Source organism: Magallana gigas, chromosome 6 (genome assembly GCF_963853765.1).
Source record: "Magallana gigas chromosome 6, xbMagGiga1.1, whole genome shotgun sequence".
In the NCBI taxonomy this organism is placed as follows: Eukaryota; Metazoa; Mollusca; class Bivalvia; order Ostreida; family Ostreidae; genus Magallana; species Magallana gigas.
Genome location: NC_088858.1, coordinates 7425658 through 7450480, shown reverse-complemented (window position 1 = coordinate 7450480; position 24823 = coordinate 7425658). Strand labels below are relative to the sequence as shown.

Genomic DNA, 24823 nt, shown 5'->3' with positions numbered 1-24823 from the left:
CCGGAGGGGACTATAGCTGTGCGTCTGTCTGTCCGTTCGTCTGTCCCACTTCAGTTTTCCACATTTTTCTTTATGCGTTTGAGGAATGAAATTTGCTGAACAGCTTCAAAATGTCAAAACTCAGGTAAAATTTACACTTTTGTAGCGTCTGGTTGACATATTATCGAGAAAATTATTTTTTTATGTTCCAATTTTTTAATGTTCGGGTTCGTTATCGCGATCGGGGTTTGGGTGTATTTAATAAACGAAGAAAGTATGTAGTCAGTAATAATCATATCGTGCATTATTTGTACCATTCCTTTTATTGTTTCTAACAAACAAATAAGTTCTGTAAAAAAGTGTCAAGCATTGTTTTACAAATTTAATCGACAGGTTTTTTTTATATTATTACAATCGGGTTCGTTATCGGGTTGGTCTGTTGATTCGGGGTGCAGAAGACGGTAAGAAATGATATTCTGCATAACAGAGCATTGTTTTCACAAATTTCTACCAGCAAATACTTAATGGACTTGGCAAAATTAGATGAGATAAAAAAAAGAGTATTATTTTAATCTTTTATTTTATCTCATTTCTACATGTATATCAAGTATGTAGTTTGAATTTCCTCTGTTCTTTTATGTCTGATTAAAGGGGCATGATCACGATTTTGGTCAAATTATATTTTTTTGTTTTTATTATTTACAATGCTTTATGAATGCATTATAAATTATCAAATGGAATTTGGGTGCCCATCGATGACTTTTAAGCAAGATACAGGGCTCACAACTCTTTGTCATGTAAACAAGGCTCGTGCCGTTTTTGTTTACATAGGTTCAATATACCAGTAACATTCTTATTCAAGATGATTTGTCTATATTCTTATTTCTTTTTAAGCATAAACTGTTCCTAACGATTAACACATTCATTTTAGGTCTAAAACTGGAATTTTCACTTCAACATTTTGTTTACATAGCGAGGAATTTTAAGCTCTGAAACTTGCTAATAACTCAACAAATGACATTCAAATTTTGGTCGCCTATTAAAAATGCCTTACTGAAGCATTATAAACATTAAAATCGAAAAAAAAAATTTGACCAAAATCGTGACCATGCCCCTTTAAAGCATAACATTTATAACGTTTATAATCGTTTTGAAATAGATGTATGCTTCGAAGCTTTCATAGAATAATACAAACCGGTAGGGGACGTGTATTGTTTATGCAATACTCTCAGAATGCTTGTTTTCCTATCAAAGACAGATACTGTATTGAAAAACTATTCTTATGTTCATTAAATATATTGGGTTAGACACGGATAAAGTCTAAGAAAAATGGTGTATTGTTGGGCGTCGTCGCGAGACTATTTCTCTTGAAAGGATAGGGAAAAGGCTGTTTAATGATGACACACGTTGTTAATAAAAGCCGTGCCGGATTGGGATGAGAGTCTTTGTCTTAGGTTATTTTCACTGGCGTAATGAAGTTTTATAAATAGAAAACACGACAATGCATCTTTGTTTATTGAAGTTCCTATCTTAGATTATCACGACATTTTCCATTTTGAATTTTTTTCTTTTCTTTTCTTTTTTTTGGCTCGAAGAAAATATTCTAACAATACTTGAGATATTTAATTTCAACCGATCACATTTCCATATTTATATCATCGAAGGAAAAAGCGTGAACATATTTTTAGATATCACTTTATCATCAAGACAGTTGTCATTATATTAATCTAACCCCAGAATATTTCTGTTTTGAGACAAATGTGATTTATAAGGTTTTTCGATTATAGTCAACAAAAAATGGTTTGAAATGATAAATAGGGAGTCAACTGCAACCATATATAACTAAACTATGATAACTCGTTTGTGAAGGTTTGGGTCAAAGAATGGGGAGCAGCGTGCATAATTCATTCTCATTTTTGAAACTGGCAGTAAAGCAATAAAGGTTCTTCGTCTAAAGTACATTGGATTTGATAAATAATACGTATTGTTATATTCAGTAGTATTTTCTCACTATATAACTCTATATAGACGAATCGTCAATAATTGTAATATTAGCTCGTCCGAAAAATATTGACCTGTCAATATTTTTTTGATATTGACCGGCTAGGAATAATATCTAGAGAACATTCCCTCTATTACAAAAAATCGCCTTTGATTTGTTGATTCGTAAACGATGATGCGAATTACTCCTAGCGACTCCAAATCAAGGTGACGTCTTAATAGACAGTCAGTCATGGCAAGTAAACAACGGACGCGCAATGCGACGGTTTGCTATCATAACGGATATAAGAATTTGCGAATTACTGTGAAGTAAAATCAGGTAGAACATCTGTATGTTAATTCTTACGGTTGGCGGAATATCACCAGTGGCCGTTTGATGCTGAGGATATTTTGGAAATGAACTTTGCACAAAATTGAATTCATGAATTCTTTGTTGAGCTGAGAAAATAACGGCGTTAGTTAATTAATTAGTTTTCAATTAATTTCTTAAATTTTGGTTTGTTTCTTCATATAACAAAACAAATGTTGACTGTGTTTTCGGGCAACATTGATTATATTAGCCCCCTTGGGACGAAAATGTTGCCCTCAACCCCAGTCAATATTTGCATACTACTTACGCTATGGGCAACAGAATTTAAGAAATTATAATCTGCTTTAAGTTTATGTTTTAATTAAGCACTTTGATCTGCTGAGAAAAATAAGACTCGAGTGACACTCATGCTGTGTAGTTTCCTGAATTACACTAATAAGACTGATATTAAATCGCTTGTATAATCTACTAAATAATTTTAATTACATTTGGGTTTGAAGTATTTACAACCCTTCTAAACCTTTTGTGACTGGTTCGTAAGCAGCTTTATTTCCGTGTTTGAATCTAATATAGAAAGTTTCAAAATTGTTCAGAAGTACTTTATCCTCAGGGATGAAAGGTTGCATAACGTCAATGATATATAAGTGACATATGTCAAATTCGCTTGCAAGCAATTTGTAAGTGTACAAAACCACCAGGGAATAAATAATCCGTAGAAAATATCACGAAAATACAAATTTCTTGGTAGTTTTTTTTATACCACCATAGCAACGGTAAGGTCGGGAAACCGTGTTAAAAAAACTAGAAAAAAAAAACTTTTTTTACTATCATTTATCAAAAATGTTCAATCTAATTTCTGACAGTCAGTGTGATATATTTGATTAAAGGGCAAGAATGTCGGACAGTGTTAATGAACATCTAAAAAGAAATCCCCTTGCATTTAGCGAATACTCTTAAGAAGAGGAAGTAAACAGGAGAACACGACGTTACACAGGTATAACACAGGTATAACAGGTACAGGTATAACAGGTTCGTGCTCTAACCACTGTCCGAATGATGATTGTTACTGTAACAATCTTCATTTGGACAGTGTGCAGAGCACGTGCAGCATACAAAACATTACTATTATTTATCGTAAGTCATTGAATTAATAATTACTGTTTTCCAACGAAATAGGCACACCTTGAAATAATCTGATGACTTGCGGTCTAATGCATTTACCTGACTGAAGGTCCCACAAGCTTCCTGTTATGTTTTTAGTGCAATTAACAACTGTGAATTTATATAATTATGTATTTGTATAATGTTTGGTTATAAGCATGGAAATAAATTATTGAGTTGTTTTTACGTGTCATTTTGTCAAAGAAATGGTAATTCTCTACATTACATTTTTTGTAAACAACTATAAGACTCGAGTATTGTTTACATAACAATCATTTCTTACCTCTGTATCTCGCTTGTAACATGACTTTAACATTCAATATTTTTGTCAATCATTTAAAAATCACCAGTAAACCATTTTATACATAAACAAGTGAAAACTGTCAATGTGACAGCAAACCGGGTTTTCTTTTATGTGAACTGTATCCATAATCCATGTCAACCCATATCCAGTGAAATGGATAAGGTGAAAGGGTACCATATATGCAATATTTTGCCAAAAAATGACTAAGTTCGAAAGCTTGTATTTTTTCTTAAATAATCAGAAATCTAAATTCTACCAATATGCACACCTCTGATATATGTACAATTGATCTGCAAAAGAACAACTTCCTGTCTTGAAAACTGTAGGAGGAGTTATCCGTACAATGAGGGTACCCTATATGCAATTTTTTGCCAAAAAATGACTAAGTTCAAAAGCTGGTATTTTTTCCATAAATAATCAGAAATCAAAACCCTAGCAATATGCACACCTCTGATATATGTACAATTAATCTGCAAAAGAACAACTTTGTATCTTGAAAACTGTAGAAGGAGTTATCCGTACAATGAGGGTACCCTTTTGGGAGCCGCCCGCCCGCCATTTTCACCATTTTAATAACCGTATTTTTCCGTTGGAAAACCCGGTTAAAAATTAAAATTTTGATCTCAAATCGTGTCCAAGTCCCTTTAAAGATAATGATTTGATAAGCTACATGTATACACTACTATTTATTTTCTAAAATTCCAGATATTTTAGCTTTTTTAAAATCTCTTTATTTTTATAGAGCTCCTCTTCTAAATGGAATCAATATCAATTTGGTCTTAATTCGTCCGTACAAGTCGTAGTACGAATCAGAAAAAAATACTTATCGAAGTTGTTGAAAATGTTTTCCTACGATACGTGAATGGGTTTTACATTACAACGCTTCATAAATCTGAAACACATGTAAAACATTAATACATATTTAGTTAACATATGTTATCCGGGTACGTGATAGCTCAGTTGTTAGAGCGGAGGACTGTCGTATGCATTATTGATATCCTTAGGTCGGTGGTTCAAATCCACCTCGCGGGATTTTTTTTACCATATCATTCATTGGTCAGCATTTTTGATAATGATTAATTAATACAATAACGATTGTATGAAGATTTGTCATCAGTCAGTTAATTAGTAGATTAATTTAAAAGAAGACAAACTTGCGCAAACTGTTTTCATTAGTTTCACTGTAAAAATGGTGTAATTTAATAAGATGTGGTGATAAAAAAGATGTCACAGTTCTAATTTACACTAAAATAAATAGTAAAACCATGTCACAAAAACGTCAGGGGGTGTTTGACCACCTTATCTTTTTTGAAATGTACTCTCTTCTGTAATTGATCGTATAATGAAAAATCGTACAAGCAGCCTCCTCACCCAACCCCAATTTGTCTTGTCCCTTCAGCTCTTTAAAATAAAGATTAACATATTATTGAAATATCTTAAATAATGAAACGAGTATATAAAAAAAAATTATATTTCATCATGATAATATACTCTTGATGAATTCAGTAATTCCTGGTGTCATGTATAAGAGGTTAACCACAAACCTAAATACATATGCATTAATACAGTATATTTTATTCCAAAAGGAAAGAATAACACAAGACAGAAAGACATCTTTTGACATGTGTAAAAGCACAGTGACAAACAATTGAAGAATTTTAATTATAATGTTCAACAACCAAACACGACAAAACCACAAGAGTATGAAACATCAACCATTAATGGCTTACAAAGTCCTAATTCTCTCCTTCACACACTCTCTCTGTCTGCACCGAGTTACAACAAAAACATCGTAATATGCAAACTATTGATCGAACTTCTATTTCCGTGTCTTTTTCCTTGTTCAACAAAAATGGGGTTCAAAATGTCACAATAAAGATTCATAGATAAGATGCAATTCTTAATGTTCTGTTAAATATTTCATAATTGCAAAATGTTTTCTGCAAATATAATTGCTATCAAAATGTTCTTCTCATTAAGATACGTAATGTCGATTTTTATATGATACATATTCTTACAGAAAACCATCTCAAAAATAATAATTTTACGCCATGCACTCAACGAGTTGTGAAGGGTGCACGTTGACCTTTTAGACAGTCAGTCCGGCAGTACATTATTTGGTTAGGGAAACTCCTCCGCATTTACTGACCGAGTTTAGTTTTCGTTGTTATTAAGAGCATTAAATTGTATATATGTGCTTACTTACAGGATATTCCAACTCGATCTCGAACTGGGAACTATGCATCAAAAGAACGTATAGATTTGGTCAAAAATTAAATATACTACTAAAAAGATATCTCGATTCACTTGACTATATACACGAACTTTGTTGCTCCATTTGCTAATGCGCAGGAAATTGTGATTTAATGTGTGTAGTGAGAGTTGTACCCCCTAGCTAAGAACTAAGAAGTTTGAAACAGTTTGAAAGTGCAACTATCAAAATATGAAAACTGTAGTTAATTACAAATTGCGAAGACAACTGCTGACGTAAATATTGTCAAACATTTCCAATTCGTTTTTCTGGGAGTGGGTGTGCATATATGTAGTATTTGACAGACTAGGATCAAGCCTCGATAAAGTTTTAAGTCATCTTTTACCGCTGATTTTTTAGGGGTGAAATTTCTTCTAAATATCAGTATCGTCAAACATCTCTCATTTGTTACAATTATAATAGTATATTCTCTGAGGAGACTGGATGGTCAACATATTTAGAACCATTTTAACAAGACCTTGGACTATCAGTAGGGCGTAGCTATCTATTGCTTGCGTCAAAACAAGTTAAAAATGACGCTGATTTAAGCGAAATATGCACCGATTGCGTAGTCTTAGCTCAAAAGCCAAACCAATCGTGTTGATTTAGAGCCATGGCTGGGTGGCTAGCAATGAAATACACATGCCTACGTCACATTGCTGTTTGACACAGCTACCAAAAGTCCAAGTTCATGGTAAAATGGTTCTACCATCAGATCTATTTAATATGATACGATCTGATTTGTTGAACTGTGTAAATTATAATTTAGTAAAAAAAAAAAAACCAATGCAGTTAACCTTTAAATGTTGATATTTTCCTATATTTTTATTCTGGATTCTTCTTCCAAACGAGATGAATGCAGTCTACAAATTGTCATGACCATCGAACTCTCCTATCGGCCACACTTCTAATTGTAATACATTTCCTGAAAATAATATATTGGGTGTTTCCTGTGAATTTCATTTCCTTAATTTCATGTATTGTTAATACAAATGTTGCTGCACGTGCTTAACAAGATATTTTAGTGGATGAAAAGTAGTTACGCTGGGAAAATTTGATGACCAGTACCGACGAACTCACAAACGGACTTTGTACATGTACCTCTCAAAAACATTATATCTCTCAACACGGTGCTTTGGATATTATAAATATACTATGAGAAGTACTAATATCATTAAAAGTGAAATGGTTCAGTTGGAAAAACAATCAACTTCTCCTTAAAATCTTCTTTTTTAAAGTGTGTCCAATACCTACAATACAAATAAGGCAAATCAGTTATAAATCAGAAAACTGCTCAATAATTTAAAAAAAGGGGGCGGAGCACAGTTGTCGAGCCTCTTTGAAAGAGAGAAATAAATTAACCGAATTATTTGAAACACAAACTTTAAGACGTCAAGAAAATAATTGTCGAATGGCTTTTAATTCCCACAAAATAAGATAATCAAAGTACTGAAAACCGGGCTCTTTTGGTGTGTCTTTATGCATATTGTGTAGTAAAGACTGAAAATATCTCTCTCTCTCTCTCTCTCTCTCTCTCTCTCTCTCTCTCTCTCTCTCTCTCTCTCTCTCTCTCATATGCTTTTAATGTATGCATAGCGTCAGAGAGCGACCAAATTTTGTAAGCGGCTATAAACAAAAATATGTCCGTCTAGTAGAAAAAAAGTTCAACAGTTGCTGCCTTGAATTTTGCAACAAGCGTTATATATTCAGTCCCCACTTCTTCAACGCGCAGCAAAGTGTCCAATATGCAATGTCTTGTTTTTAAAACACGTTATTAATAAGAAAACTAAAAAAGGTAGACATATCTCTCGAAATTAAAAAAAAAGAAACAAAATGCCGACACTTTTGACAAAACGTGACTCTTTGTGTAACTATTTGGTATATAGCGGAAGGGTTTACTTTGACGCTGTTTGTTTACTTTTAAAGTTGTGGTACATGTATTTATAGTAACATTTGCGATTTGCCTACCTACAGCCAGGACTCTGCTTTCAGCAGAGCCCGGCTAAACATGATAGAAGTTTTTCGGTAAAGCAGCCAATACATACATTACCATATTTCATGTGTAATAATCCAAGTAGGACCATAATTGCTAAGACGATAACTGCTAATGATGACCCAATCGCAATCCCCGCAGAATTTCCATTGTCATTCAAAAACGCATTTGATTCTGAAAAACAATTCAAATTAAAAACTTAAACATGGCTATAAATAGACAAGTAATTAAGACTTTTCAATTCTGGCGGATTGGTTTTGATATGACCAACTTCTTTTTGGTAATTTCTGAACATATTAAATTCAGTTTAAAGCTGCAAACTGCCATTACTGTTTACAATTTACCCAGTGTCGATTCCATGTAAATAATAACTATAATCTACAAGAGTCTCCTGTATTTGAACACAATATTCTTTTCTTTGATTTGATTTAAACATATTTTTATTGTTCAAAAATACAATTGGGACTGGGCACATGATTAAGACCGAACTCTCCCAAATATATTCTTTCGGATCCTTTCTGAAATTAAACGTTATATGGTAATTATTTTCTACATGTAACATAGGATAAACAAACCTCTGTCCAGTTTGACTGGCATGGTACACCCAAGCATGTTGCAAGACATGATTGCAACGCTGTACACGCCTTTTGGGCCAGATGGAACATCAGCTGATTGGATAGTGGCGTTTGATTGGCTAATATTAGCAACAACGTCCCATACCGTAATGTTTTGTTGATATATAAGAAAATACTGAGGATATCCTCCATCAAATGGGGAACTCCATGTGATTCTGAAGTATTTAGCATTCGTTTGTGAAATACCAACGATTTTTGGTTCTGCCGGTCTTGCTAGAAATATAATAATACTCACTTTAAACTAGACCGATAATATTAGTAATAGACTGCTGTATTCACTTTTCTTGTTATATTTATTTTCATTGCGTCACTTAATTACCGATGATCAAGATACATGACCCTAACTATGCACAGAGGCATTGTGCCTTCAATTTAGTAACTTACATTTCTCCAGATACCCAATCTTATATGTACTGCTGTTTTTTGACAAGATGACTTCTTTTGCTTGACACATAATTTCGTCATACATGACGTCACGACTGACTGTAAAAGCGTACGTGTGTCCTCGGTAGACGATGGAATCATTTCTGTACCATGTATAGGACCAGGTTAACTGGTGTCGGTAATATGCTGGCTGCGACGTGGAATAACTTCTACAAGTCAAAGTCAACGTGTTACCGTATCGAGGAGTCTCCAGGTTCGACTCAATTATAGGAGTCGATGGCTTACCTGTTGGAATGGTAAATGAAAGACAACTCAGAAAAGATTAACCATTCAAATTTAAATATATATATATATATATATATATATATATATATATATATATATATATATATATATAATATAAAGTATAGTGTGAGTACTATGTACTAATTATAATTTTTGAGCAATATAAATTCTGTTTTGGCTATTTTTGTATACGTTATTTTTTTTCTTTTTGCAAATTGATCATATTGTAATTTTTATCCTTACTCGTCCTTGTGGTATAAGTTCTGATTGAGAAATGTTTCGACTGGATGCACACTTTATAATTTTTATCAAAAGAAATTTCAAACACATTCGATTATTTGATGATAAAAAAAAGAAAATTCATGTTATAAAAGCAAGCTACTTTTCATGAACACATATCCCAGTTCTAGTGATTCATGAGATTTCGTTCATGGAAGTATGAAGGAGCCAGTTAAAAAGGTTTTACATCATTCATGGAAACAATGAACTTTAGAAAAGCTGGTCATCGGGTCAGTAAGCGTCCACGAAACTCCCATGTGATTCCGATGACATATGTGCTCTTGCCATAATGACAACGTTTTTTTTTAACAATTGAATATTACATATACATGCCTGCCACAACGAATAGTACTCCTCTAGTGTTCTGGGCATCGGATAGTGAAGCCCCTCCCCTGTAGAGATCACCATCTTGGAGAGAGACATTTTTCACCTCCAACAAGATTTGTGAAGATGATTTGTTGGGAATCCTTTTGTACTGGTATTTTTCTGATTGGCCGCTGGCATTGCCATTTCTTGTAATAGTGAGTATTGTTTTTTCTGAGGTGTTGGTATACCGAAAGATATAGTAAGAGCCAGCCGAAGGGAAAAACGGAATGGTCCGTGTAATTGTTGCATTCCTACCCTCTTTAGATATAAGTATGTCAGCTGAAATGCATAAAGAAATGAACATTTGAAGCAATTAAATAATTATACACTTAAATGTATAAGTTTTCAATGACATCGGTTTATAGTTAGTTCAAAGGTGGATTGATTTAGCGATACAGAATATCCCCATTCACTGCTAGTATTTTATATTATAAGCCGAACTACTTCTTAATTCAACACACAAGAATGACGAATCATAATTTGACAGCATACAAGCTTTATGATTACTTATTGAATTTTTAAAAAAAAATGCTTTTTATATTATTAGCCCATAAAACAATTGCACAAGTACTTTAACTTTGTAATTCTCTTTCTATGTGTTTTGATAATTTCATATCAAAAAATAGAATGGATGGTGAAACTAACGTTTACTTGGCCCAGAAAACAGACCCCGGCACAGAGAAATTTCTTTCTTCATCGAGTCAAGAATTTTAACATCTATTTCGATAGATGAAAAGTTTAAAGCATCTTTGACTGTGTATGGCTGGTTTGCATCGGACCAATTGCCCGGATCATCATTCCTGGTGACAAAGATAGACTGTTCGGAATTTCCATCGGATGACCAAGAAAACTCAGCGTTTCCAGCAATGAATTTAGATTTAATGTTCTCAGAGCCTAAAGAAAGAAGAGAAGATAAAGCCAGACGTAAGAAAAAGGGACGTTGTTGGCTGAAATATGCCGTGTTTCAAATATGCACAGCACAAAACATTTTTAAAAGCCTTGAATTTATTATATATAATCTCTCTCTCTCTCTCTCTCTCTCTCTCTCTCTCTCTCTCTCTCTCTCTCTCTCTCCCTCTCTCTCTCTGAGTTTCTTCGAACAAATGATATCTATCAAAGCAAAAAAGGGATAATTTGTTAATGAAGATATCTTGGATATTTTCCATTTCATCTATTTCATTTCTACTTCTTTCACAGGTATGTGTATTTTTTATTGAAAATCATCAAAAAGTGATGGGAGCAATAACATGGGACAGACTATAGTACAATGCACAGCATCATTAACGCGGACAAAGACGTTGAAAATATCGTAAATTTTGCGGCCAAATAATGCCAATACCGAATCTTGTTTTATTAATACAAAACATATGAACCCATAAATAAAGATCCTGATTTAAAACAAGAGGCCCAATGGGCCACATCGCTCACCTGAGCATCACCGGCCTTATATAGGCGTTAAAAGGATATTGTGCCATATGGCCCCTCGGTAGATTAACCAAAAATGAATATCCGAATTTTACACTCATCTTTGCATTTACTTAATCTTTGACCTTTATGGAATACCATTTTTACCGAAAATAAGATTATATGCAATACAAATAACTAAATTTTCAGTTAGTGTTCACAGTTAACTTCCAGTTCTCTTTATTTTAGCCCCCCCCCCCCACTTTAAAAAACGATTAAAATACATGAGAGGTACATTTTATCCCTCCACTACTTACTAGTTATTGTATTTTATTATTAAAAATCCTATATGTGAAAGAAGAAAAGTGTACCTCAATGCACCAGAATGAATTTGCCCAATTCCTCAAATTAAAAACACTGAACAATTTCATTGGCCATCTCCATTATAAACGATTGTCGTTCACCAGTCATGAATTCATTTCGTATGACATTTCATATCCTTACTCACTTGACTGATGAATAAACTTAACTGAAAAATGTTGTTACATATGTTAAAGAGCTATAATTCAAATCAATGTATTGGAAGGCATGTCGCTCTATTGTACCAAGCCCCAACCATTATTTTCATCTTTATTAAAAAACAACAAATGTCTACAAAGAACAACGCTTATGCTTTTATCCTCATTATAATAATGTGCCAGGACTATGGAAACTGTTTAAAAGACGTCGTTTTTATTTGTGCTCTAAAAACTATCAAAAATTTGTGTAGATTTTATGCAATTCATCGTTTAAGAAGGGACACCAGAAAGTAGTTACAGCATCCTTTTAGCAAGACATTTCTACTGATCAACCAAAATTTCAGCGTCAATCATTGAATTATAAGCAAGTTACATAGCTTGGCTTGAGTCATGTTTTTGTTCACATGAGTTTATTACATTCAACTTAAGATTTTTAAACTTGGTATTTCCTATTCAGCATAGCTGAATTTAAAATATAAACGAACTCAGCAGGCCTTTCACACCAATTATTGGTACTGGGGCCGGGGACAATGGATTGGGAAAAATGCGACGTTTTAAATAAAATTGTTCAATTGTTTTCTTTCTTTATACGTACAGTTCCCTGAACTAAAAACTAGGGTATCGGTATCCTACTGATAGGATTTTTTAAAAATTAATATATTTTTTTAAAATTATTTTTAAAACTGGGAACATGTAAGTATAACAATGAGAAGAAAAAAAGTTTATTCATAGAGTGTGATACAAGTTTCTTAATGAAGATGTAAAATTTCCCAAAAGGTTTTTGTGTAATTACTATACAGTACCGATCAGACCCAACCTTACACCAGAGTAAGCCCTAAACTAAACCCCAGGTTTACTTTCTGGGTTTACTTTTTGAAAATTTGGGTCCACTCGGGGTTTACTTTGGGTTTACTCGAGAATTGCTTTTGGAGTCAACTATACGCATTGAAGTGTGAAGCAGACCTGTATTTTATCTTATCCTACTGCCTGTAATTCCTGTCCCTTGTATATTCCGAATACACATGTAGCGTCTGCTTTCATGGTATTCTTCTGATCGGGTTTACTCTCTGTGTCCACTCTGGGTTTACTCTGGGTCCACTCTAGTAAACCCAGGGTTTAGTTGGGGTTTACTTACTGTTAGGTTGGGTCTGATCGGTACTGTATATGTCAAATGGCAAAGAAAAAAATGAAACAGTTTATCAGAATTTCAAAAAAGGTATCTTATTTGTATTAATGTAAAATTAAAAATTTAATTTATTTTTTTAATTCTGGCTAAGTTACCGATCACAAGAAACAGTTTACAATGCGGTACTGGTGCACATCTTCACAGTGTTTTTATGACTGCTGAATATACATGATATATATTTAGAATAAGTATGGTTTTCTTTTAGTTACATTATTAATTTTAGTCAATCTCAAATTGGGAAAAACAACTCAATTTTGGGAAAAAAATACCTTTTTCACGTTGGGAATTGGGCCAAATATCGGCCCCAATTAATGAGAACCGAGAGGCCTGGTTGAACTAAAGCATAACCTCAGCTTCGTGTACAAACATACAGTAGCATTGTGCGTAAAGCTCTGTATCTTGCTTATAACTCGAACAGCTGTCGAAGCTTGACTCTCAGATTATAGTAAATAGAAATTTGTAAACAATTAAAACGAGAGTAAAATGCACTAAAACAAAGAAAAAACAATTTATTTCTCATCATATATATACTTATCAGTATGTATTTCTAGCAGCGAGAATAATCTCCGTTTAGATCGAAATTGCTGAGCATCTTAATAAAACATGTTGCATCAATCAACCATTACGTAGAGATCGTACCGAATAACATGTACCAACATAATGAGTATTATTTTATATGTTGTTAGTGCATCAGATTTCGCGAAGGTACATGTAAATGATCAGCTGTCTGATTTACCGGTCTAACGTTACACGTAAAAATTTTAAATTCTAAAATTGAGACGATGGTTCCAAAACAAAAAGAAACTAAACATGCTAAACGAAAATCAAAACAAGTTAAAACCACCGTCACAAATGAAAATGTCAACGCATTGAAATATTTAACCTCAATTTACTTCACGTAAACGGCACAAATATATTTTGGATGTTTCAAATATTCCCTTCGCACGTAAACTGAACTGTGGCAAAACAACCAAATTCATTTCAGTTCAAGATGGCTGCTTCTTACATAGACTGGTTTTCGATATATGAAATATCGAGCCCGAAGTTAAACTGATTGACCCCCATTCTCTTTGTCTTATTATTATTTTCGTAAATTACTCAAGTTTGAAACAAAATTAGCCCTTATTTTTTGAAATTTATATTTTCCTTCCCCTTAGTACGATTTAAGCTAAATTGCGTTGAATTTGACTCAGTAGTTCTTAAAAAGAAGATTTTTAAAAATGCACCCCCCTTTTTCTACAGTTTTGAGGTTTTCTCCGCTTTGCATTGAGATCGGTCTTTCATTTCTGCAATTTATATTCGCCTTCCAATAAGGATGCTTTGTGCCAAATTTGGTTGAAATTTGCCAAGTGGTTTTAGAGAAGAAGTTCAAAATATAAAAACTTTACAGACGGACGGACAGACGGACGACGGACAAAATGTGATCAGAATAGCTCACTTGAGCTTTCAGCTCAGGTAAGCTAATAAGAAAAAAACCAAATGAGTGTTTTGTTTCACATCAAACGCTATTGTTTTTAACTATAAAACTACATCTGAAATTTCGATACTTCATTAGAAAGTGCCATTTGAAAGTAAAATTATCCCAATTGACACGCAAGGGCGTAGTCAACATGTGTATTTTATCACATGTTTAACCAGGCATTTGGCCAATGTTTGATAAGGATGCCTTTTATAAGCATTTATTTTGTCACTTTTTAAAATGAAGAGTACTTGCAGTTAGGCTTTTCAATTTGCACGGAGTCACTCAGAGTAGAAGAGACCACTTCTTTTGCCTGGCATGTAATCTTATCTTTATACAATTCCTCCTCAACTTTCAGTCTTAATATGTTGCCTGATCGAATGATGAAATTGCCGTTCTTGAACCACTTGTAGGTGATCGATGGATACAGTTTATAGTTGTTCGGCAAGGAAGAAGAAACACTCAAGCATTTCAAAGTCACGTAGTTACCTACGTCTACTTTAGTTTGTCCAATAATTTTTGGTTTCAATGGGTTTCCTTTAAAAAAAAATATGAACATTGTAAACAACTAATTCCAATATGAAAAAATATCTTTCATACATTATTTTCAATTTTCATGCAAAAATGTTGTCTAGCAAGTCGGTCTTTACCGTATACAATAACGTAAGCCCAATCTTCGGCGAGTGTGCGTAATGAACCCCCGGTGTATACTCCAAAGTCTAGAAGAGAGACGTTTCTTATCTGGAACCCCACTCTCCGAGGGTCCGACGGAGTTTTCTGGTAGACATACTTATCAGGATAAAGACTACTTGCGTTTTGTTTGCTGACTTTGATGATGTTCTTATCTTTGTGAAATATGGAGTAGCTTTCATTTTCGGAGTAACGTGTCATCGTCCATGATACAGTTCCAGTCTCCCCCTCTCGAAAGAATCGTTTGTTTGCTGTAATGATAAATGTAATATTAATCAAAGTACTGATAGTACTGAAAAGCGCTAACCCAGCTTATGTATGTATATAACAGGTATATTTATATAACATTTCAGCTTCTGTATTCGCACTATATCCTTATCACTGCGTGGCACCCCCTGCAATGATGTTTGTAAGCCCCGTACATTAAATTCACAATAGCCCTTACGATCCACAATAGCTCGTGCAGTTATGTGCATAAACCGCTGAAACTGGTTCCCTAACCAATTTTGAATAATGTATACTTTTGCCCATAGGGGGCAGTTATTCGATGCACCGGAAGTAGAAGTCTAACGACAATAAAGCGCTAAGCTATGGCTAAGCGCTTTAAAAATCACACATGTTTTGAAGGTATATAAATAGACTAATACCCCCTTAAGCAAGAATTGCGCCGTTTACTTTGAGACTATAAATGATAGTTTGCAATGGGTAATTGTATAGTTCATAAGCACAGCTGATTTATAGAGACAGCTGGTGAATGAAAAACCAATATCGAACAAATTCACACAATGCCAAAGTACTTTTAAAGATTAGAATGTAATGTTCAAAAACTTCAAATTGTCCACAAGTGTATTCTGGGTTTTTTTCAAGGAACTAAAATAAATTTTGCAAGCAATCAATCAGAATACAAACAAATAAGCTGCCAAAATTTATCTCCAACCATCTCTATAAAAAAATTTCCAAGCTCATTAACTTTCATTTCACACGAGCTTGGAAATAAACATCGCTTTAATTCATGGGAAAAACTAGAAATACTTACTTTTAATGTCAAAGCTGAAATAAGCCAAGGAGAAGTTTGTGTACCGCTGCATGATCTGCAGTCGTACACTGTCATGGTTAATGACGTCCTGAATTTGTATTTCAGAATTCCTGCTGACGGCCCAAGACTTCAAGAGTCCGACACTACTAGAGTACCTCACATATTCTTTATCAATTTGTGTCTTATCCAGTTGACTCTTCCAAGAGATGACTAACGCATCTTCCTGGAAGGTTTTCTGAATATTCAGTGACTTTACTCCTATAAAAATAATAAAATAATTTGTATGTACATTCTATAAAGGGAAACATGTTCAAATATCATTGTCGAATTGACACCATGATGTTGTCTCGCATGTTACGTTTACTGTCTGTTTTCCAACTGAATAAAATTTTTCTCGGTGTTATTTAAAATTCATAAATTATTTCTATAGGCCCCTTCGCACATTTGTAAAGGAATTTATCAAAATCTCACTTTTTTCTTATTTGCTACTACCAATAACTGTGTATATATTAGTGTCTCTGTATAATTATTTACAACGTCTCCAGTAAATATGTCATGCATAGTTAACAAATTTCTAGAAAACATCAAAATGTTTTTGTATAAATTAATAACATTTTAAATATTGGGCAGTGTGGTAAAGAATCTATTGATTTTATTCATTATCAGTTCATTATTTATTCTTTATACTTAGCCAAATGCTTCATCAAAATGGATTTTTCCTGGAAAAAAGATCTTCCTGTTTTATCTTTACGTATAGTACCTTACTGATTTCTAGTATAATGTTGATGTATTTAGATGTGCATTTTCCCCATAGTTTGAGAGAAAGATTTTTTTTATTCTTAAGGTCAGACGACACGTTCCTAAATTTTAGATAACTTTTTCCAGGAATTTGTTAATGGTTTACAACTACTTTGACAAGCTTTCTTGCAAAAAATTAGGGTACCTAACCAGGCATTTCTGCAAAATACTAGAGTATGCAATATCCTATATAATCTTCTTGAAAATACACTTGAATTGCTGATATAAAAATAAATACATCTACAGCACAGAGAAACTCACTAAATTAGAATTATATCTCCGCCGGGGCGGGGCTTTGAACTCACGACCTCTAGAACCTATACCCTTCTGGCTGTGAGCGGCCACGGTTCTTACCACTCGACCATGTACACATATAACCAAATTCAAGTAAATTGTGATCATTTTTAAAGTAATTATAAAATTAATATTTTCATTGGAACTCTTCATTACGAGGAGATACAAAAAAGATTATCGAGGAACGTGTCGTCTGACCTTAATGTGAATTGAAATAATTATTTCTACGAGTGATAAGTTTATAGTTCAATACCGATTATATTTCCGTATTCTATTTCCTTTTTTTAGATTAGTTATTCATTTATAAGGCTTTAGTAATTAAAACGGAAAAGAAGCTTTACTAGATATATTTCCGTGTGTTGCGCGTGTTTCATTGACCTTTATACAAAATACTTTATAATAATATTTTTCAATAATTCTACGTTGTTTTCTGTACAGTCATGTATCTTGTGTTCAATCATGAATCGATATTAGCGGTATGGATGAGACAAAATTGACAAAGCTCACAAAAGTTTTTGTCTTGTTCTGAAATGCTGAAAATTAAAAAAAAAATGTTTTTAGAAACAGTACATACCTCAAAAAACATGTTTTAGGGCCCCGCTCTTCGGGCGCCCTATAGTAATCAATCAGTCCGTCCGTCAATCCGTCCAAGATCACATCTTCTCTCCCCTTGGCAAAATATAACTCATACTTCACCTACATGGGGGCTTTGGATAAAGGGTGTGCGGCGTCTTCTAACTCATTTTCTAGGTCTAAAGTTAAGATCATGGCATAATTATCGAAAAAAAAAAATCCATGTCCGAATTACATATTCTCTCTCTTTGGTCCAATCTGGCTCACACTTCACCCACAGAGTGCCTTTGGTCAAAGAAAATGCGGTGATCTCAAATGAATTTTCTAGGTCAAGGTCATATCAAACCACGCAAAAAAAAAATTCAGAGCATATTTACTCTCCCCATTACCCTATCTGGCTCATACGTAACATAAACAGAGCTTTGGGGTAAAGGTTGTGCAGCGACCTTAAACCAAATTTCAAGTTCAAATGTTAATTAAGGTCATTGCAGACCTCTTGAAAATCCAGCTTAGACCACAAATTAAATCGCATTAGCTTAATATTAAACTAAAAAATGCTGTTGGTAAAGACAATGAGCTTGACTAACAGTTGTATTACAACCTAAAAGTTTCTAAGACAGAGGTGAAAGTCACAGCAAAAACCTCTGAAATGCTTTTATAGTATTTTCCATTATTAAAGCGGGGTCCTTTGAGATTGAAACTATTTAAATTATGTTAGTAAAAGTGTATGTTATTTCTGATAAATGTTTTAAAACATAACATATTGAGCTTTAAAACTAATGGTGTTGAAAATATCACAAAAATGTAAGATTTAACATACATATATATCTCCAAATTGTCTGACTCCCTCTATTTCTTACGTAAATTGATTGTACTTCACAGCTCTATCGAAACTGACAGGATTTAAATCGAAACGATCCAGTTCGAAGCAGTTTATTAATTGGTCGAAATCTTCAGATATAATCATGATGATGTCAGACTCATATTCCCATATAAGACGATTTGGCTGTTTCTTTTATCAAACAAAATGCTGTACATTAAGAATCATTTAGTTACTTGTACTTACTTTCAATTCGTTTACAGAAAGATATTAATATAAACAATAAAATGCTTTCTTTGATGATTCATGCGGGTTTTAAGGTAGCGTTCATTGTAGAAATACATACATAACCCGCTAACGCCGTCATGGTTTTTTCTGTAATGTTGCTTCGTTCATGTCCCGGATGAATCAACAACGATTTCATTTTTTAAATGTCTATATATTGTACATTGCGGGTGTATCGTTTACCCTTGTTGTTTAATATCAAAGCATTTAAACAAACTACAGAAAATAATTGCAAATTTCATTTTTTAATTAATTAATTTTCTTGCATTATTTTACCAAAAAACACGTTAAAACTGGCCTAAATTTTCAACAAATACATGAATATTTATCCCAATTCTCGAAAACACGAGAGAAACTGGAAATATAAATGGTCCGGTTGGAATTTTGCGCATAGAGGGTTACATGGTATATAATAAAGCATAAGATAGTTTGGTCCTAAGTTGAAACTTTTATTTTTAGAAAGATGCTTTTAATATTCTGTGACATTTTTAATACCTTTTTTATGCCTTAATGTTTTATCTGCTAAGTTTTCTTTTCTTATTTCTTTTGAAAATGTTCGGTCTTCATAATTTTGAGAGTTTAAAAACAAGCAACGCAACATAAAGTGGTACTTAATAAAGTAATATAAAATCAAGACTATCAGTTTATTTATCTTCTTATTCAGATTTGATTACTTGCTGGTTCTATGGCAGTTAAACAATTACAGCAAAATATCGGCTAGATTTCTGTTTGACGGTAAGTCCTAAAATAGTGTACATGTATTATGTAAGATTGTCCGCTCATATGCTTCGGGTCAACCTAATTTGCATACAGCGGGTAGAAAATTACACAAAGGTTAATCTTCCATCTGTACGATAAAACATCATGAATCGGTATTATAAGAGAGAAAAAATAACATACCTGGTAGATAAATAAGCATCAAACAGGTTATTATAACCATTTCTACCATGGCGTCGATGATGATGATATTTGTTGTTTTTATTTTTCTGAAGTTCCGTGTGGATTTGTTTAATTAATCTATCACCAATCACGTGCCGATACAAGTATTAATCTTCCGCATTTATCTAATTATATAGAATCACACTCAGCTTCAGACTCTATTCTATTAATAAGGATTACAAATGTGTCCGTTTAAAATAAGTATTTTATTTCTGTGTCACTTGCAATTGTGCCCTAATTGTTACGAATATAATATTATAAAATATATTATATCTTTATGGGAGTATGTGTAATTTTATCTCATACGTGTGGTGTATATTACCCGTGTGATAAACCTTTGCTATATCACACGGGTGATGCTATATCAAATACTTCCGGTCGGAACTACTTTTGACACAGCCCCTCGCTTCAACGCTTCAGTGACCTATTTTCGAAGATTTGCTATTACTTTCAACATAACTATATCAACTTCAAAAAGAAATATAAAATGGATTTTGTCAAAGACTTCAATTACTTACAAATATGAAGGAAAACACATAACTGCGTAGCAAAGGCGTGGGAACCCGGGCTTAGCCCCCCCCCCCCCCCCCCCCCCCCACCCAACTCTTTTTACAAAGTTATAAATAACTGTAACCAAAACACATTTTTTCTTGTTTGTCAAGATTTTTGATAAGTTTAGCCCCATTCAAACTTTCAATTTGCTTTGTGTAGTTTATAAAACTGCAAATTACGCTAACTATCAACGAGTTCATCCTGACGACGTGATACTTTACATTAAAACAGTTAGATTTATCTCAGAAATGATGTACTAAATTGTATTGCGCAAGGGCACAATAACCGGATAACACAACGTTGCATCATCGTTTTTAATCTTTGAAAAAAAAAATCAATTCGGGTCATATAAGGGACTGTCTCAAAAGCTTCATAATATAAATCAAATTGTATGAGATAAATAGAACATCTATAATTAAATGATTTTATATTTGCTTTATCCAACTCGTTGAAATGGTTATATTTGCTCGGCAAGCCTCGCGAATATATACACCATTTCAACTCGTTGGATAAAGCAAATATAAAATCACACAATATAGATATCCTCTATATATATAATGCTTATTTTAAGGAGAGAAAAATCTAAGTTTTTAACCTTTGACATTAGGTGAAACACGATGTCATTCAATAATTAATTGTAAATATATATGTCTTCGTGTTTAGAACTTGTGTACATATAAGCACACTATATTTGACATTAAAAGTTGACAATTTATTCATCAGGATTGACAATCACGATTTTTAATTTTTCACGAGAAATATTTTCAAATTTTATTTTCCATTTTCAATGTTTATATTTACAGCGCATTACAAATCTAAATCCAGCTAGCTGACATTTGAATGTCGAATTAGAAACTAAAATACAGTATTTCTTTTGTGTAGATAAGGTTTCTGCAATGACCGTGTCTGCATGTAGAGTGCTGACATTGAAAAGTATATGACCGTGACCCTTTTAAAATCTAATTATACAGGTCAGCACATTTTTTCTTCCTCGAGGAAAATAATACATCGCTAGAGACTCGGATATAAGTAATGAAATAAGATTTAAGGCAGATGACACCGTCCCAGATACTGCTAGCTAGATCTATATGTTTTTCCTATTGAAGTTGTCATATATTTTTTTTTAAAAAAAGAGAACTATATTTCTTTAAAGGAATAGATACTAGTATATCAATGGATAAAACTTAAAAACGAGATAGAATGACTAATAATGACTCAAAAGGAATTTAGAAGTCGAAAAGTTGCTCTAAGATTTAGCCGTCTTTATAGCACTCTTGTTTTCTATCTTATCTTATCTTTGAAAAGTTGAATTGTAATTTTAAAAATCTTAAGATACAGTCCTGCAAAACAAAAAAAACTGCATGAGAATTTGCTGGTGAAAGTGCAAATCTTAGCTACCCAGGTGATCAGCTGCTACATGTATTCACACGTATTCATTTCCGTGCGGTGAATGTTTGTAGCTTCGTGTTCTTATCAATATTTATCAAGGCAATTTTTATCAATTTTCATGAAAGCATTGTAAAACAAATTTGTTCGCCATAAAATTGATTTGATTTTAAACTGGAATCATAAATTCTCCTTCTCCGTGTTTTGACAACCCTTTATTATTTTTTTCTAATTTGTGCAGTTAGTCGACACTGCTAATATTATTGGCGAAAACATGAGTAAAGAAACCAAAGATTCTTGGTGTCTGTCAAAGTATTGTTTTTATGGCTCTTATAATATGAAATCTGCTGAGTGAACAGAAATCTACCCCCTTCTTGTTTAGTTTTTATCGGGTAATGTAGATACGACGACAGTATGAATTTCAACCGAGTGGGGAGAAAATGAGGTAGACAGTCATGCAGTGGGTGTAGGCTTTATTTTTGTTTCGTTTGATGCCATATATAAATTACCAATAAATAGCTTATTTAAATTATTGACAAACTGTGTAGGATTGTTTATATTTTAATAAAGAAGATGATGCTGGCATTACATGCCATTTGTATGATCATTAATGCTAGTGAGCAAAGTGAATTGTTAATCACGAACTTTATGTTTCTTTCTCTTGACCCTTGTTAACTTTTAAATCATATGATAAACTATTTCAGATTTGTATGTACATTAATTTTGTATTTTGACATACTTATGTATGATGTTTAATATAAATATACAGAAGACATTGTATTAAGTATATACAAACATACATATATATATAGGCTACTAATCAAATGTTCATGTCTGTCCTAGCTCTTTCAATCATTCAACTATTTCCTTCTTGTATATGTTTATTAATTATTTTATGTACATTAGATGCTATATGTACAATCTTCATGGTGCCCCTTGATGGCCCTTATTAGTAAATAAAGAAATTGAATTGAATATACATCGAACTTAAGATTGGCCATTTTTATTCAGAAAAGAAACGGAATATGCGTAAACTTTTACAGAGACTGGCGACGAACAGCGTCAGAAGAGACGTACATTGTAACTGCAGCCAAATGATTCACTGAAATGTTCGTAGTTTCGAATTACTGGGTACATATACTAGAGGTAGGGTGTAAACTGTTCTGCATCCTCTTTTTCTGGCGCCAATATCGAGCGTTGATTTATTCACCGGGTTTTCCAAGGGGAAATCTGGTCATTAAAATGGTAAAAATGACGGACGGGCGGGCAGCTGCCAAAAAGGGTACACCTATTGTACGGAAAACTCATCTTCAGTTTCCATGATATCGATAGGAAAGTCGTGTTTTGCAGATCAATTGTACATACATCTATATCAGAGGTGTGCACATTACTTGGATTTTGGTCTTTGATAATTTATGAAAAAATATTAGCTGTTGAACTTTTTTCATTTTTCTTAGAATATTGCAAATAGGGTACCCCTATTGTACGGATAACTCCTCCTACAGTTTTCAAGATGGGAAGTCGATGTTTTGCAGATCAATTGTACATATATCAGAGAGTCGCATATTACTTGGATTTTGACTTGTTTGCAAATATTTTGCTGTATAGGAAAATAAAGTCGACAGTTTAGATGCAGATGGTGGCAAAAAACTTTGCAATTACTTAATGACAAAACTAACAAGAGATTTTAAGTGATTTCAATGCCGATTTTATTTTTCATGCACAGAATTGAAGTTTTAAGGTGTGTCAATTAAAATTTTTGAAATACCTTTGTTCACACCGGAGATCCTTGAAGTATATTTTATAAAGAAGTTGTTAGGATAAACAATAAAATCATATTATAGTTCATAGTGTACAACTGATATTGATATAAAACACAAATTAATGCTACTCATTCATGCTTCATTAATATGAGATTATATTGCCAGAGAGATTTATGAGATACATAAACTGTAAAGAGTCAACGATCACTTATTCCATTTGAACAATTTTAGCGACTGTTTGCCAGATGATCACCTTGACACTAATGATTTTGAGAAAGCATACTTAATCAGAATCTTTGAATGGCAAAGTTGACAATGTCGTAATCTGATATCAAAACTAGGTTATTGGCGTATTATGCTGATAAAAGAAACACTTGTTTTATTGATTTCAATTAGCAAGTTTAGAAAATGCGGATGACAAAATATTATATTCATTCAGCAGTTACACTTCTATACTTATGAATAACGCTTCACGAGTTGCCCCTCTTTAAGACTGTTTTGTTTTTTTTTTTACAAATGATTGCTTAACGTTCATGTTGGAATATTATAAAATCAAAAATGTTATTAGATATTTTAATATGGTTTGTGCGATGACAAAGAGTGATTTGAGTGGATATCATGGGTACTAATTATCATCTTGCAAAACAAAAATGGAAAATAATTTGCTCGTTGTTGTCTTATACTTAAATCAATATTAAAACCGATTTCATTTTTATATCAATTGATCCTCTCAAATATTACTTTTGACCTGATTGTTATTTCTACATCAAACATGTATAGCTTAAAGTGAACACTTGGACATGGTCATAATTAAGCAAATGATTTCCAAATTTTTAATTCTCAATTTTTATTTGTTAGATTTTTAAAAGATGTTTTTATAGTCAATAGAAAATTTAAAAGCTTGTTTAAAAGATACTATAATTATAATTGTAATCTGCCATTATATATATTTAGAAATATGCATGTAATATGACCCAGACAATACAGTTTATTATACGTGTTTCTATTGTATGTAAACATCGCTCTATCAAAAGGTATATGCACTATTTTTAATCAGGATGTAATATATTTGTGCAATATCTAATATGTTTATGGTATTTTTTTCATGTTCGTGATGGATTAAAATGCATAAGTACTTTAGCATTTTCAAAATATATGTATTTGCGTCAAAA

The 24823-nt window shown here is 32.9% G+C and overlaps 1 protein-coding gene across 2 annotated transcripts; it reads right to left on the bottom strand.

Annotated features, from left to right (window-relative positions):
• Nucleotides 1–5304: 5304 nt before the first annotated feature.
• On the bottom strand, nucleotides 5305–20064 carry LOC105340837 (uncharacterized). Of its 2 annotated transcripts, none has more exons than XM_020072424.3 (10): nucleotides 19912–20064; nucleotides 16242–16499; nucleotides 15166–15456; nucleotides 14771–15052; nucleotides 10594–10842; nucleotides 9916–10227; nucleotides 9019–9303; nucleotides 8575–8847; nucleotides 8052–8173; nucleotides 5305–7256 (listed from the first exon to the last, which is right to left on the bottom strand). In XM_020072424.3, exons 1-10 carry the CDS (start codon nucleotides 19958–19960, stop codon nucleotides 7239–7241), a joined length of 2139 nt encoding a protein of 712 aa, XP_019927983.3. In that variant the 5' UTR covers nucleotides 19961–20064; the 3' UTR covers nucleotides 5305–7238. The 2 variants fall into 2 exon arrangements, with proteins under 2 accessions (XP_019927983.3, XP_011445362.3); XM_011447060.4 differs by having other exon boundaries at nucleotides 8057–8173.
• Nucleotides 20065–24823: the final 4759 nt, after the last annotated feature.